The following is a 17,152-nucleotide window of genomic DNA, read 5'->3' as shown; positions in this document are numbered from 1 at the left end:
CTAAGGGTTTGCTCACTTCCTTTGCCAACTCCTTTAATATAACTGGATAGATACCATCCACCATGGTGCCTTTCTTATGTTTAATTGCAACGATTTCTCCTCCACTTTGCTCTCAGTTATTACAAAATCATTAAGCTCCCTTGTTAGAGTTTAATAAACTTCTGTCCTCCACTTCCCTACAGAATTCCTCATGTGTGAATGTAGATGCAAAATACTCATTCAGTCTGTCAGCTATGTGAGCAGGATCATCAACAGTCAAACCACTGATATCAGTGTTTGAAGATGGTGCATTTTCATGCATATGATTGCTTCTGAATAATTTGATCTGGGTCCTAACTGTGGCTGCAATGAAATTAAATTGTTTATTAACAAATGATTTTCTTTAAAAGAATTATAATTATTATTCACAGAATATCATCAAATTATTTGGCTGCTGCCAAAGGAATACAAATCCAATCACCATTTATATTAACAACTGTCATTACTGTTGTTAGTAAAAACAGTTGACTTTCGCTGCATATTGCATACTTGCTCATCAGCAATAAGATTTATTTCTCCTACTGCTTTATCAAGTCAATTAATGCATACAGTCACTGTATTTGTTGTAAGGAATATGGACATTCTGAGTGAGCTGGAAGGAAACCAACATAAAACACAACAAATTTGCAATTTTAAATTCCTTAATTATCAACGTTTAGCCCTTAAATTACTCATTTTAAAATAATTTAGCCAATTTAGAAAATAAGTTAGCCAATCTTGACAGATTACATAAAACTCAGCAAATTTATTTTAATAAAGAAAACCTATGGTTAAAAATGCAGCAAAAGTCATGTGTGAATTATAAATACAGGGCTATATTTATAATACAGCAGATTGCAGCACCGCTACATTTGTAAATAATTTAGTAAAAGAACGAGGCTTTTATTTCAATGAAAGAGTTAAAAATAATTAGATAATAAATCTATTCTCTCTGTGTTCTATTTTTCTGTCTAGCTGTCATAGGAATACTGGAATACTGTTCATATGCCACACCCACAAGAAATTTTTCTTCCACATGCTGCTTCGCTGCTCATTTAGACTTGGTATATTATTCACCATTCAATACTGAGGCCATCCACTATATGATGAGAGTCAAGACAAAAAAAAAACCCAAAACAGCTCTAATAGTAGTGTCTTAGAGTTTTTAATGAATAACGGATTTGCCTCTTTTGATGATGTTACTTAATTAAATAATATGAACCAGAGCTGTAATGCTCAATACGTTCTATGTTGATATCAATATTTGTAAAATAATAAGAGAAGTTTACCTCAATATACTTCCGTATGATACTCTCCAGAAATTAAAACGAAAAAATCGAAAAACTTACATTAGAGTAACAATTAATTTAAAAAATAATTAAAAAACAATTTAACAAAATAAAACTCAATTTAACAAAATAAAATTCAATTTAATTAAATTAAAAATAAGAAAATTAATTTAAGAATTTAACAAAAAAATTAATTTTCTTATTTTTAATTGCATTAAATTGATTTTTAATTGTGTTAAATTGAGTTTTATTGTGTTAAATTGTTTTTTAATTATTATTTAAATTATTTGTTACTCTAATGTAAGTTTTTCGATTTTTTCATTTTAATTTCTGGAAAGTATCATACGGAATAAATAAATTCTTTATTGCTAATAAGTACAGGACATGTACTAGAGACAATAATACTCAACACGGCGACATGGCCAGGAGTTTTACATTATAAATGAAATTATAAATGAAATTAATTGGCAAAAAAAAAAAAAAAAAAAACCGTTATATGGAAATTATGAGTTACAAACATGTAAATTATAATAATGAAAAACGAGGACTAAACATCATATGGAGGAAATTATCCTAGTTCCACAGATGGAATCCACTCGAGGAGCATGTGACGGTATTTGTAGTCGGTAGCTAATTTCTGAAGGTCGACTCCAAGACGGAGCAGTGCCTGAATTTTGGGGAGTGCCTGGGCAGGTAGGAACCGACTATACAGTTTCAACCGGTTGTATTTGAGGATTAGTGTGGGCTCTGACCTCAAGGATGGCGTAGGATTGTGCCACTGACAGAAATCCCAGATGTTTGGGGCGTTTATTACTCCTGTGTACATTTTTACTGAAATCATTAAGTGTTCTATGTACTATATTGAGGTAAACTTCTCTTATTATTTTACAGTTACTTAATTAAAAACAATTTTAACAATTTAAATCACATAGATACTGAAGTCACTTCTAAAATGAGCATAAGCCCAAGCCTCTAGCATTTCTGAAGATAAAACAGTGTCCCCCAAAATAACTAGACAATAAAACAGAAATAGAGAAGCATTTATTATCCAATTATTTCAACTTTTACATTGAAATAAAAACATAAAAGCCCTGCTCCTTTACTAATTTTAAGGTAAAGTTACTCCTGGTTGTATATAATTTATAATTGACAGCTTTTTTTGCATAGGATGTAATGCATTGGAAACCGTCCTGAATTGAGTAATACACTATAATGGTTTTGCTGCTTCATTGGAACTTTACATTATCTTTCTACAGGAGTTTATGATCTGTGCATTTTTTCTGCAATTTTCAAAAATCCAGTAGAGATTAACTCTCAGTGTTCCTGGATTTTTGAGGTTCTACTGTATTTATAATTCCATACACTCCATAGTATTACTTGTAACAAAGAAAATTTATAATTCCATTTAGAAAAGTATTTCTTAATAGTATATGGAAAACAAATAAATTTCCATTTATACTCTGTATGACTAGAGTCAGAGAGTTTATAACTTCATTGAGGCAGATTATAGCCAAAGCAGCTTATGTGTCATCTAAACCCCCATAACAACAACAATAACTTCATTGTAACTGCTTTAGTGCAGCTGATATACCAACACAAAAGTTAACAATGGGCATTCTTATTTTTTGGCAGCATATGGGTTTGATCTTGCAATGTGTATACCAGCATCTGCTTAGATTAACACCAGATCACAGCCATCCCTGACTACTATACTATGGATAGTCAGGGATTACAAATTTTTATCAGAGCAGAAAGAAACAAATATCAGTTTGAATATCATATAGCTTGAACGTTTATTCATAAAATAACTATCTCTGTATCAGAAAATTAAATGAAGTTAATATTCACTTACCAGACTTTCCATCTAGACACCTGCAGATGGGGCAGTTGTGATCATCTCTCCCAATTAATACACATCCAACAGAACATACTGAAAGCTTGCACTGTGGTTTGTATTCAGTACCTATTAAAAGAATAAACTGTTAGAAGTATGCTTCATAATTGCTTAAGATTATAGAAAATGAAAAGAACTTGGGAGTAACTATACAATCAGATATAAAGTTTTCTGAACATTGTAGGCAGGCTGCCAAGATGATTTATAGGAACTTGCCAGAAGATTTAGAGAGGTAATTCTCCATTGTAAAAAGCAATGGTTAGACCACATCTTGAATATTGCATACGTGCTTGGAGACCCCATTTTAGGAAAGATGTGGACCAATTAGAAAGGGGTACAGAGAAGAGCACAATGACATTGGTTACAGGCACAAAGGGAGGGGGGGGAATTCTTATCAAGACAGACATAAATTTTGTAAGCTACAATGTTAGGTATCTGCCGGGTGACTTAATTGAATTGTTTCAGGCCACAAAAGGTTTGAATAAACTACAGAGAGAATTTTCATATGATATGTTTATTAGACATGTGACATGTAATACATAAGGAGGGCAAAAATTTTAATTGAGAGAGGATAATTGTAGACTAGATGTCCAAAAATTTTCCATTAGTCAAAGAACTACTGACTTAGAATACCCTCCCAGCTACTCTTGTGGAGATTGGAAATTTATCTAAATATAAGAAAGGATTGGCTAAATTGAAGGATTGGTTTAATTCTAAATGGGAAACCTTCAGGGACTTAATTTTGGAGGCTACTAGGCTTTTCATTCCAACTAAGAAATACTGTTCAAGGTTTAAGCCTAAATGGATGTCAGATGAATTAATGAAACTTGTCAGAGAGAAAAAAAATGTATGGGATGCTTAGAAAAGTATCAGGTGATACAGAAGCCTATGGCAGATATAAACTAGTCTGTAATCAAGTCACAAATGAGGTTAGGCAGACGAAGGAGATTACAAGTAATCTTTGGCAAATGATGCAAAGAAAAACAAAAAACAGCAAAAAGTTCTTTACTTGTGTAAACTCTAGAAGGAAAGGAATGAATCAGATTGGACTACATAACATAGATGGGTTGACATAGATGATGGGTTCTTTTTTCAGTTAGCTGATAAACTGAATGAGTATTTTGCATCTACATTCACACATGAGGAGTTATTCAATGAGGGAAGTGCCAGAAGTTTATCAAACTCTAACAGGGAGCTAAGTGATTTTGTAATAACTGAGAGCAAAGTGGAGGAGAAATTGTTGAAGTTAATGTTATGGGGTGGATGAGATCTGTCCAGTTATATTAAAGGAGGCAGCAAAGGAAGTAAGCAAACTCTTAACCATGATTAGGAGAGCTTCGTTGGACTCAGGGGAGGTCCCCATGGAATGGAGGTTTGAAAATGTATCACCAATTCACAAAGGGAGTCCAAAGGGTGACACAAGTAACTACAGACTTGTTAGTTTAACTTGTGTTCCGGGAAAAATAATGGAATCACTGGTTAAAGAAGTATTGCAAGATCATCTAGACAAGGCTGCAGTAATAGTTAAGACACAGCATGGATTTGTTAAAGGGACGGCTTGTCTGACCAATTTCACTGGATATTAGGTTGTGGTCACAAAGGAACTGAACGTCAAAAATAACTTTGATATATCATATACTTGGATTTCAGGAAAGCTTTTGATACTGTTGAACATGGAAGAGTGCTGTGCAAATTAGAGAGATATGGCATTAAGGGTAAATTGGTACAGGGATAAAGGGATGGACAAATGTTATTAGTGGAGTTCCCCAGGGTTCGGTTTTGGGCCCATTGTTATTTTCTATATTTATCAATGATATTGATGAAGGTGTATCAGGTTTAATGTCCAAGTTTGCAGATGATACCAAGGAAAAGTGATTAAAGACAGTATGCTACTCCAATTGGATCTAGATAAGTTGGAAAAATGGGCTGAGAAGTGTCAACCGAAGTTTAACATTGACAAATGCAAAGTACTGCATATGGGTAGCAAAAACCAAAGAGAAATGTACCAACTGTGTCGTACTACACTCAAGGAAGTGGAAAGTGAAAAAGACTTGGGGGTAATTGTGCAGTCAAATATGAAGTTCACTGACCAGTGCAGAGGGGTTGCCAGGACAAGTCATGGAATTTTGTCAATGATATATAGGAATTTTGCTAGCAGGGAGATGATTATCCCGTTATACAAAGCAATGGTCAGGCCACACCGAGAGTACTGTGTACAGGTCTGGAGGCCTCATTTTAGGAAGGATGTAGAGTTGCTAGAGTGAGTACATAAAAGGGCAACAAGATTGGTGAGGGGAACAAAGGAGTACTCTTTCCAAGAATGGTTTAAGTTCTGCAAATTGCAGTGCCTGGAGAGTAGGCACCTGCGAGGTGATCTGATTGAGGCGTATAAGGCCTTGAATGGGTTGAGCAAGCTCAAGATGGGATTCTTCCTCCTGCTCAGATTAAGAACCTGAGGGGACACAGTTTCAAATTGAGGAAAGACAGTTGTGGAATAGATTGTGAAGAAATTTGCCTTTAGCCAGTGGGTATTTGACTGGTGGAATAGACTTCCATCTTTTGTTGTGGGCCCTGGAAAGATTGTGCAAGGATCAAGGGATCGAATTTTTTTCAGCCTGGTTTGTACTTGTTAACAGGAGAGACTGCTTCTACACGGATGAGATACACTTAAATAAAAAGTGTGCAAGAATATTTGCTGATGCTATCGAGGCAGTGTTAGGTGGGTCGGAAAACTGCTAGTTTGGGGAGGATACAAGGACTAATAGATTAACAGTAGCCACTGGCAGATATGAAAGTGATTCTTGCACTGCTTTTATTGGAATGAGCAGCAGCCTGGAAAACAAGATGCAGGATATTTCAGAGACTGCTGGGAGTCATTGTGGTAGAAGTAAACACATGGGTTGTGTTAGAATAGCTAAGAATAGAAACAGGTGCATGTGTACTTGCGTGTACACCAATGCTAGGAGTTTGGTAAATAAATTAAATGAATTTGAGGTATTGCTCAAAACATCAAAGGCAGATATTGTTGGGATTTCAGAGACGTGGTGTCACACAGATATAAGGAATGCAGAACTGGAATTTGGAGAGTACAATGTGTACAGAAAGAATAGACAGGATAGAAAGGGAGGAGGGGTTATGCTACTAGTTAAGAAACACATAAAATCCAAGGAAGTGAAACCAGTCGACATCGCTGGACAGTGCAGTGTCGAATCAGTTTGGTGTGACATAAGCATTGGGACATCAAAATTGAGAGAAGGAGTGTGCTATAGGCCTAATGACTCTGATGAGTATAATAAGAAACTGTACAGGGAAATAGAGTGGGCCAGTAAATCAGAGTCTTATAATAGGGGATTTTAATTTCCCAGATATTGACTGGAATTTGTGGGTTGGTCACTCACACACTAGCAAGGCTTTTGTGGATTTATTGGATGATTGTTTTCTACATCAGCATGTTCAGGAGGCAACTAGAGGGAGTAATATTCTTGATCTGATTATCAGTAGTGATTCTTCATGCATTAAGAATCTGCAGATAAAGGAACCACTAGATGGCAGTGATCAGTGTGCTGAAGTAGGATTTACTCAAAGAGGTAACTATTATCAGGGATAAAGGGAAGGGTTTTTGCTTTCGTAAAGGTGACTATTTATTTATTTATTTCGTATGTTGTGAACAATACACGAAGGAACCAGTTTTTTTCTTGCTTCCTTCGTGTAAGCAAAGAGTTTTTTACTTGTGTAAACTCTAGAAGGAAGGGTTGGAACCAGATTGGTCCACTTGATATTGATGGTTCAACTGTTGATGATCCTGTTCAGGTAGCTAACAAACTAAATGAATATTTTGCATCGACATTCACACATGAGGAGTTATTCAGCGAGGGGAATGCCAGAGGTGTATTCAACTCTGCTGGCAGTAAGCTAGATAATCTTGTAATAACTGAGAGGAAAGTGGAGGAGAAATTGTTGAAGATAAACACAAGAAAGGCACCTGGGGTGTAAGGGATATATCCAGATATATTAAAGGAGGTGACAAAGGAAGTAAGCAATCCCGTAGTCATAATTATAAGAGCTTCTTTGGACTCAGGGGAGGTACCCATTGACTGGAGATGTGAAAATGTGATGCCCAATTCACAAAGGAGGATCAAAGGCTGATACAAGTAATTATAGACCTGTGAGTTTAACTTCTGTTCCAGGAAAATTAATGGCGGCACTGGATCATCTGATAAGACTTCAGTTATAGCTCGGACAAAGCATGGTTTTGTTAAGGGAAAGTCTTGCCTGACCAATTTGATTGGATACTATGATGCAGTCACAAAAGAACTGGATGCAGGGAATAACTTTGATATTATATATTTGGATCTTAGAAAGGCTTTTGATACTGTTGCACATGGAAGACTGCTGCACAAATTGGAGCAGTGTGGCATTGGAGGCAAATTGCTGCTATAGATAAAGAGGTGGTTGAGGGGGAGAAGACAGAGAGTGGTAATCAATGGACACTGCTCATTGTGGACTAATGTTTTTAGTGGAGTCCCTCAGGGTTCAGTGTTCAGTCCATTATTCTTTTCTGTATTTATAAATGATACTGATGATGGTATATCAAGCTTAATGTCCAAGTTTGCAGATGATACAAAGGTTGGCAGGGTTATTAAGGACACTACTGATGCTATGCTGCTGCAACAGGATCTGGAAAGGTTGAGCAAATGGGCTGAGAGGTGGTAAATGAAGTTTAACATTGACAAATGTAAAGTGCTACATATGGGAAACAGCAACCCCAGAGCAACATATCAACTCTGCTGTACTACACTGAAAGTGGTAGAGAATGAAAAGGACCTGGGGGTAATTGTGCAAGCAAATATGAAGTTCTCTGAGCAGTGCAGATGGGCTGCAAGGGTAGCTCATGGTGTCTTGTCAATGATATAGAGGAATTTTTCTAGCAGGGATAAGGAGGTGATTATTACTTTGTATAAGGCAATGGTCAGGCCACACCTTGAATACTGTATACAGGTCTGGAGGCCTCATTTCAAGAAGGATGTAGAGCTGCTGTAACGAGTACAGAGAAAGGCAAAAGATTAGTGAATGGAACAAAGGGTTGCTCTTGCGAAGAAAGGTTTTAATTTTTGCATATTATAGTGTCTGGAGACTAGGCACCGGTGAGGTGATCTGATAGAGGTGTATAAAGCCTTGAATGGTTTGAGCATGCTCAATGCCGATGGGATTCTTCCTGCTGCTCAGAATAATCACCTGAGAAGGCATAAATTCAGTTTGAGGAAAGACAGATGTAGGATAGATGTGGGGAAATTTGCCTTTAGCCAGCAGGTAGTTTGCTGGTGGAACAGACTTCCATCCCTTGTTGTGGAAGTTGATAGCCTAAATAAATTTAAGGCCCAGCTGGACAGGTATTTCGAACGAATGGAGGGGTGAAGTGGAAGTGTTTTTTTTTTTTTTTTTTTTGTTTTTTTTTTGACTGATAGGCTTGCTTTATAAGCTGTATAAGCTTGCTTTCTTGCATCATATGGCTCTACTAATGCCAATGCTAAAAGTAGATAGCCTAAATAAATTTAAGGCTGAGCTGGACAGGCATTTGGAATGAATGGTAGGGCGAAATGGGAGGTTTTGTTGTTTTTTTTTTGCTGATGCTGAACAAGCTTGCTTTCTTGCATTGTATGCCTCTACTAATGCTAATACTAATGTTAAATACTTGAAAGAAAAAAGAAAATAAAGTGCAGGAAGGTAGCATTAGATACTTTATTTTTTAAATTTAATTTGATTTCAATTTGATTTACTTATTTTTTTGAGGGTGTTACATAAGTTTGCTTCCTTAAATAATTTTGCCAATACTAATACTGACTGATGCAAAAAACTGACATAAAATTCTAAAATTAGTATAAGAAGTTTTGATAAGAAAATTAACATAATTTTTTAATGAAAATATTATAAATAATAATAATAATTAAAAGGGGCATGATTAGCCCAGTGGTCATGCCACCGGACCACCAATGTGATAGACCTGAATTCAAATCCCACCAGAAAAAAAATCACAAAAGTCACATTGGACATACCTACCCCAAAGTCAAAGTGATGGCTGAAGCAGAGAGTAGTGCCATCTGGTTTCATTTCCAATAATAACCACGGATGCAAAATGTAAAACCTAAACAGGTCCACCTCCAGGGCTGGATGAAGATGACTCTACAGGAGCAAACATTGTACATACTGCATTACGCAGTATGCTTACGCAGCAAGCTTACGCAGCATCAGCCAAAAAAAAAAAAAAAAAAACAACCACTCCCATTTCACCCCTCCGTTTGCCCAGGATACCTGTCCAGCTGAGCCTTAAATTTATTTAGGCCATCAACTTCCAGAACAAGGGATGGAAGTTTCTTCCACCAACCAACTACCCGCTGGCTAAAGGCAAATTTCCACACATCTATCTTTCCTCAATTTGAATTTATGCTCTCTCAAGTGATTATTCTGAGCAAGAGGAAGAATCTCATCATCATTGAGCATGCTCAAACCATTCAAGACTTTATACACCTCTATCAGATCACCTCGCTGGTGCCTAGTCTCCAGACACTGTCTGTGTCCATTGATTACCACTCTCTGTCTTCTTCCCCTCAACCATCCCTTTATCCATAGCGGCAATTTGCCTCCAATGCCACACTGCCCAAATTTGTGCAGCAGTCTTCCATGTGCAACAATATCAAAAGCCTTTCTAAGATCCAAATATATAATATCAAAGTTATTCCCTGCATCCAGTTCTTTTGTGACTGCATCATAGATTCCAATCAAATTGGTCAGGCAAGACTTTCCCTTAACAAAACCATGCTGTGTCCGAGCTATAACTGAAGTCTTGTCAAGATGATCCGGCAGTGCTTCTTTAATCAGTGTCTCCAATAATTTTCCTAGAACAGAAGTTAAACTCACAGGTCTATAATTACTTGTGTCAGCCTTTGATCCTCCTTTGTGAATTGGGATCACATTTGCACATCTCCAGTCTATGGGTACCTCCCCTGAGTCAAAAGAAGCTCTCATAATTATGGCTAAGGATTTGCTTACTTCCTTTGCTGCCTTCTTTAATATAACTGGATAGATCCCATCCACCCAGGGTGCCTTTTTTATGTTTATCCTCAACAATTTCTCCTCCACTTTCCTTTCAGTTATTACAAAATCATCTAGCTCACTATCAGAGTTGAATACACCTGTGGCATTCCCCTCCCTGAGTAACTACTCATGTGTGACTGTCAATGCAAAATATTCATTTAGTTTGTTAGCCACCTGAGCAGGATCATCAACAGTTGAACCATCAATATCCGTCGGACCAATCTGATTCATCCCTTTCCTTCTAGAGTTTATATAGGTAAAGAACTGTTTGCTATTTTTCTTTGCATCCCTTCTAGAGTTTATATAGGTAAAGAACTGTTTGCTATTTTTCTTTGCATCCTTTGCCAAGGATTTCTCATAATCTGCCTTTGCCTGACTAATCTCCTCTGTGACTCGATTACAGAACAGCTTATATCTATCATAGTCTTCCATGTCACATGTTAATTTATATGTATCCCATGCATTTTTCTTCTCTGCCATAAGTCTCATTAGGGTGCCTCCATAGCCAGGTGGGAAGGAGCAGCAGTGCATTGCACATGCTTCTTGATTAGACCGGGGTTCGAGCACGTTACCACCAAATATGGAGGATGCGGAAAGGTCAGGGAATGACCACCGCATATTCCCGGAGCAATATGGCCTTAGTTGTTAATGCTCCTAAAAACGAAATAACAAACAAACATGTCTCATTAGTTCAGCCGATATCCATTTAGGCCTAAACCTTGAACAATATTTCTTAGTTGGTATGTAAAGCCTAGTTGCTTCCAAGATAAATTCTTTGAATGCTTCTGATTTTGAGTTTCCTGTTGGTAACATCATCAGTTGGTCCCACTGTATAGAATTTAAATACTGTCTCAGACCATCGTAGTCGCCTTTACGAAAGCAAAAATCCTTTCCTTTACCCTTGATGGTAGTTACCTCTTTAACTAAATCCCACTTCAGCACACTGTGATCACTGCCACCTAGTGGTTCCTTTATCTGCAGATTCTTAATGCATGAAGAATCACTACTGATAATCAGATCAAGAGTATTACTTCCTCTAGTTGCCTCCCAAACATGCTGATGTAGAAAACAATCATCCAATAAATCCACAAAAGCCTTGCTAGTGTGTGAGTGACCAACTCACAAATTCCAGTCAACATCTGGGAAATTAAAATCCCCCATTATAAGTCTCTCTGATTTACTGGCCCACTCTATTTCCCTGTACAGTTTCTTATTATACTCATCAGAGTCATTAGGCCTATAGCACACTCTTACTCTCAATTTTGATCTCCCAATGCTTATGTCACACCAAACTGACTCGACACTGCACTGTCCAGCAATGTCAACTTGCTTCACTTCCTTGGATTTTATGTGTTTCTTACTAATGGCATAATCTCTCCTCCCTTCCTATCCTGTCTATCCTTTCTGTACACATTGTACTCCCCAAATTTCAGTTCTGCATTCCTTATATCTGTGTGACACCACGTCTCTGATATCCCAACAATATCTGCCTTTGATGTTTCGAGCAATACCTAAAATTCGTCAAATTTATTTACCAAACTTCTAGCATTGGTGTACACACATGTATAAATGCACCTGTTCCTATTCTTAGCTACCCTAACACAACCCATGTGTTTACTTGTACTGCAATGACTCCGAGCAGTCTCTGAAATACCCAGCATCTTGTTTTCCAGGCTGCTGCTCATTCCAATAGAAGCAGTGAAAGAATCACTTTTACCTCTGCCAGTGCTACTGTTAATCTATTAGTCCTTGTATCCCCCCCCCCCGAAGATAGCAGTTTTCCAACCCACCTAACACTGCCTCGATAGCATCAGCAAATATTCTTGCACCCTTTCTATTTAAGTGTATCCCATCCCTGTAGAAGCAGTCTCTCCTGTTAACAAGTACAGACCAGGCTGAAAAAATTTCTACCCCTTAAGCCTTGCACAATCTTTCCAGGGCCGAATTGATCGAAAAGGCTCTCATCATATACTCCCTCCTATCGTGTGTGTGCAGAATTGCAGACACTTTCAAATTCAACCCTAATTCACGGCTTTTTTACAACAGTGACCTGTACTTGTTAAGTAATTCCACCAGTCTCCTACTGAAGGTAGAAACTTTGAACATCTACATTGAGTGTGGTGCAGGATAAAGTCATTCATGTTCTTGCTTTAGACAGAGTGGCTTATAAATTCAGAGACAGTATCCCAAGGAAGACAGTAGAGCAAGTGGCACTGTCTCCTATATGGCTACCACAAGGGAAGAGCAAGACCATCTAGACCAACTAGCTGGAAGTGCTTCCTTTGAAACCAAATTAGTGGCCACCCAGGAAGGAAGAAAAAGCCATTGCATGACGTGTGCATCAAAATGAATATGTTCACCGTATGAGCATACTACAAAAACTGACAATATGAAACGAGACACCAAGTAGTTGGAATGGTTCCCAACTATTCAGGTCACCAAAAAGCAAATAGCAGACCAGAAGAAGACCATCACAAGAAGTACAACCCTGAGCAGCCAAAGGGAAAAGAGACAAGGAGGATGCATAGAATAACAGAAAATCAGCAGCTGTAAATACAGATGAAATTGATCTTTGCTGTGCCTCTATTGGGACATGCATTATATTTGCTCGTTCATGGAACAAGCAAATATAATTGGCAGTTTAACAGCAGTAGCTGCAGACACAGGTGAAATTGATACTTGCTGTGCAGGAGCCTGGAAAAGAGATCTGAGAGATTACAAGATGTGCTGGGATACTCATGGAACAAGCAAATTTATGGACTGTATTAGGGTTACTAAAAGCAAATACAGGTGCACATGTCGAGGGTTTAGTGTCAAACAACGTTAACTACAAAATTGCATATTTTTTTTGAGATAACTTTAGTTTTACTTTATACCAATAACAATGCATATCATGTTATAGAACTGTATCTCTCTGGTAGTTTACAAGTTAGCTTAGACTGTAAGTACATTTCAGGTAAACCAAGAAAATTTTAAATGACTTTTTCTTGGTTGATTACAAAAATGTTGACTACAAAATAATCTTGTAATTAATGTTGTTAGACACTAAACCCTCAATATATTTATTCTAGAAATATAGTAAATAAAGCTGATGAATTTAAAGTATTGGTTAAGTCATCAAATGCAAAGATTGCAGGGATATCAGAAACATGGTTCTATTCAGACAGGAATGTGGAATTTGAATATGGTGAGTACAATGATACAGAAAGAACTAACAGGACAGGAGTAGGAGGAGGACTCATGTTCTTGGTTAAGAATCATATAGACTCTAAGGCAGTTTGTTTGTTTGTTTGCTATTTGGTTTTTAGGAGCATTAGCAACTAAAGCCATATTGCTCCGGGGATATGTGGTGGTCATTCCCTGACCTTTCCACATCCTCCGTATTGGGCACAGGCTCTAACCCTGCCTAAGGCAGTACACCCAGTTAATATAGGTGGACAGTGTAATGTTGAGTCTGTTTGGTGTGACATAAGAACTGGAAAAATAAAAATGAGGGTAAGGGTATGTTATAGGTCAAATGACTGTGATGTGTATAATGAAAATTATACAGATAAATAGAGTGAGCTAGTAAATCAGAGTGTCTTATAACGAGAGACTTGAACTTTCTAGTTTTGACTGGAACGTGTTGACTGGTCACTCACACAGTAGCAGAACTTCTCTGGATTCATTGGATAACTGTTTTCTATGGCAACATGTAGAGAAGCAACAAGAGAAAGCAATACTTTGATCTGATTATCAGTAGCAACCCTTCACGCATTAAGAATCTGCAGATATAAGATCCACTAGGTGGCAGTGATTACAGTGTATTGATGTGAGATTTACTTAAAAATATAACTATTGTCTAGGGCAAAAGGAAAGGTCTTTTGCTTTCGTAAAGGTGACTACAATGGTCTTAGGCAGTTTTTAAATCATTTTCAATGGGACAAATTAATAATGTTACAAACTGCGAATTCTAAATGGGAAGCATTCAGAGAAGTAACTGTAGAAGATAATAACCTTTTTATGCTAACTAAGAGATAATGTTCAAAGTTTATACCTATATGGATGTTAGATGAACTGATGAGACTAGTGGCAGTGAAAAAAAAAAAAAAAAAATACATGACATGCTTGTAGATTATCAGGGAACCTACAGTAAGTTCAAGTTACTAAGGAGGTTAGGCAATTTAAGGATGATTATGAGAAGTCCTTTGCTAAGAATGCAGAGAAATGTTTCAAAGAATTCTTTGCTTATCTTAACACTGGAAGGAAAAAGATGAACCACATTGATCCACTAGATATGAATGGCATAGCTATTGATGATCCTGTTCAGGTTGCAGGCAAACTGAATAAATATTTTGCATCTACCTGCACACATGAAGAAGTTTTTAGGGATGAGGGATACCAGAAATAGACCAACTTATAACAGGAAGCTAATTTGTGATAACTGAGAGGAAAGTGGAAGAGAAATTGGTGAAGCCAAAAATAAATAAAGCAGTTTTGTGATCATGCTTTAAATGCATGGATAATTCACTTTCTCTTGATTGAATAACCCACAGGGACAAGGTCTCATTTAAAAGAATTATTAAGAATAAAATACACATTTTTTATATTACTTTGCAACCAAAATAAAATTCTTTAAATGTTATTTATTATAAAAAAAAATTATTGCAAGGACTTCTTGTGTGATATTGTTTAACCTTTATAAGAGTTCTAATTTCCAGTTCAGAACTTTGTCAGTGCCACAGTTTAGGTGGCACATGATAAGAGTATTAAATAGTTTTGTAAATTACATATATTCCAAAAAAGCATTATCATATTCATCTCAGAATGGAATGAAAATTTTATTTTTTCTGTATCATTATATGAGCCAGAGAAATGACAAAATAATCCAGAATTTGAACATAGCATGCTTAAACTCAAAGAGATGGCACCACTAATTATGAACTTTATCAACAATTATTTAAAATACAGATAAATATGGCAGCACCAACTGGAATATTTACAAATAATTTGTGCATAAACTGATACCAACTAATTAAACAAAGTTATAATAACCTTTGTTTAAACAAACTTGAAAATGTAAATATATACTTGTCCGCAGTATACTTTATAAAGCTCACACACAAGAAATGTAAATATATATATATATATGTATATATACATATCTCAAAGAGTTAAAGAAATTTATAGAAAATATTCTGTTAAGAAGAAATATTTTCAGAATTTATTACAAGCAGAGATCACCTGCATTAAAACAGCAACATACCTTGTGGATTGTCTATACTTTTACAAATTGGACAACTATCTTCATATCTACCAATTGAAACATAGCCAACTGGACATGTCAACTGATGGCAACCTACTTTAAATTCTTCACCTGATTAACAGAAAAAAAGAAAAGAAAAGCCATTTGTATCTATGATTTGATTTATTATAACAAAATAATTAACTTTGAAGTTCTTGTGGAAATACTCCAATGAGTCTGGATCATGCCTTTTAAATTACTGTAGCCAATTAAACAGGGTCTAATTCTGCAACTCAAAATAGTACAAATTTTGCAAGATACACAAGATAATTCTCAATTAGTGGTTATTCATTCTCTAATCTTATAATTTTGTAAACTTTTGGGATAAGTTGGAGTTGGCACTATCATGTGCAATCACTTCCATAATTATGTCTGGGAGACTCCCCAAAAAATTTATACAGTAGAACATACAGTAGCACCTTATAAATCTGACATCCTTAGGGCCATAGCTCCAGATTTTTGAAAATTCCAGTTTTTTGAAGGTTATGCATATAACCTAAGTATTTAAGATTACTGTAATTTGTTATTTTTTAAATAATACAGTACCTGTGATCCCTAAAATTTCTACAGAATAACAGTCATCAGCATTAAGCCAAAATGCTAACCTGTACTGCCAAATTGGCCAGTGGGTAATAATGTACTTGCCTAAGAAATAAGGGTTGCTTGTTCGAATTCTGCCTCTGGTATGGGGTGTTGCAATTGTATAATATTCTTTAATGTGAGGTATAAACAGTTTAATATGATTTCAGCCATCAACTTTCCTAAAAAACTAAAGACATATTACTGTACTATTAAGTATTAATGTGTAGAAACAATGACAGTCTAGGAAATATGTAAAATAGAACAAAACTGGTGTTTAGAAATTATTAATAGAACATAATGCATAAATTTGGCACCTGCAGTGCTTTTCTTAAGTCTGGACAGCCTATTTTCCCCTTGCCCTCATACAGTCATATCTTGCCAGTAAAAGTTCTTAATTTTAAGAGCTCTTTAATATCACATGAAAGATTATGCTACTATTTCTTTCAGATAGCAATGAATTTTTCCTGGTGTTAATCGCAATTTTCATTTTCAGGGTTGTGCTATCTGCATAAACTCTAAAAATAATAGATATCAAAAGTGATTAAATACTTACACACAGGAAGAAGAGGACAGAATTCACTATCACAGTAGCTTTCTCTGACCATACAGGTTTGGCCTTCTGGACATATCATCCTCTGGATTGTATAAAAAATATAGTAAGTTAAAAGCTGCCAATATCCTACACATTTAGTAGACATTTTCAAAAACTTAGAATGTATTTTTATCTTGTTTATTTTAATTAAAGAAATGTACCAAAAACAAACATATCTTATGTTCTTTAGACATCAATAAATATAAACAAAACTCTTATAATTATGAATAAATTTGTTATAATGAAAAAAAAAAGGGAGAATACAATTAAATAACTGCTTACTTTGCATTCCTCTAGCACAATATGATAAATCTGTTGAGCATCATCATCATCATCTGGCTGATCTCTCTGTAGTGGCTCTTCGTACTTCTTAGCACTATCTGAAAATATCAAAAATTATT

General features: G+C 36.1%; 1 protein-coding gene across 1 annotated transcript in view; it reads right to left on the bottom strand.

Moving 5' to 3' along the window:
• Positions 1 to 17,152, bottom strand: part of LOC150081409 (kielin/chordin-like protein) — a 572,736-nt gene that overhangs the window by 96,333 nt on the left and 459,251 nt on the right. Inside the window, exons 18-21 of the mRNA XM_090380194.1 lie at positions 17,034 to 17,131; positions 16,713 to 16,794; positions 15,539 to 15,649; positions 3,160 to 3,270 (exon numbers count right to left, since the gene is read on the bottom strand). Of these exons, the coding sequence (XP_090236320.1) occupies positions 3,160 to 3,270; positions 15,539 to 15,649; positions 16,713 to 16,794; positions 17,034 to 17,131 (402 nt within the window). The remainder of the gene's footprint in view (positions 1 to 3,159; positions 3,271 to 15,538; positions 15,650 to 16,712; positions 16,795 to 17,033; positions 17,132 to 17,152) is intronic.

This window comes from Mastigoproctus giganteus, chromosome 8 (assembly GCF_048544385.1).
Source record: "Mastigoproctus giganteus isolate SK-2022 chromosome 8, ASM4854438v1, whole genome shotgun sequence".
In the NCBI taxonomy this organism is placed as follows: domain Eukaryota; kingdom Metazoa; phylum Arthropoda; class Arachnida; order Uropygi; family Thelyphonidae; genus Mastigoproctus; species Mastigoproctus giganteus.
Note: the sequence above shows the minus strand (reverse complement) of the source record. Positions and strands in the feature narration are given on the sequence as shown.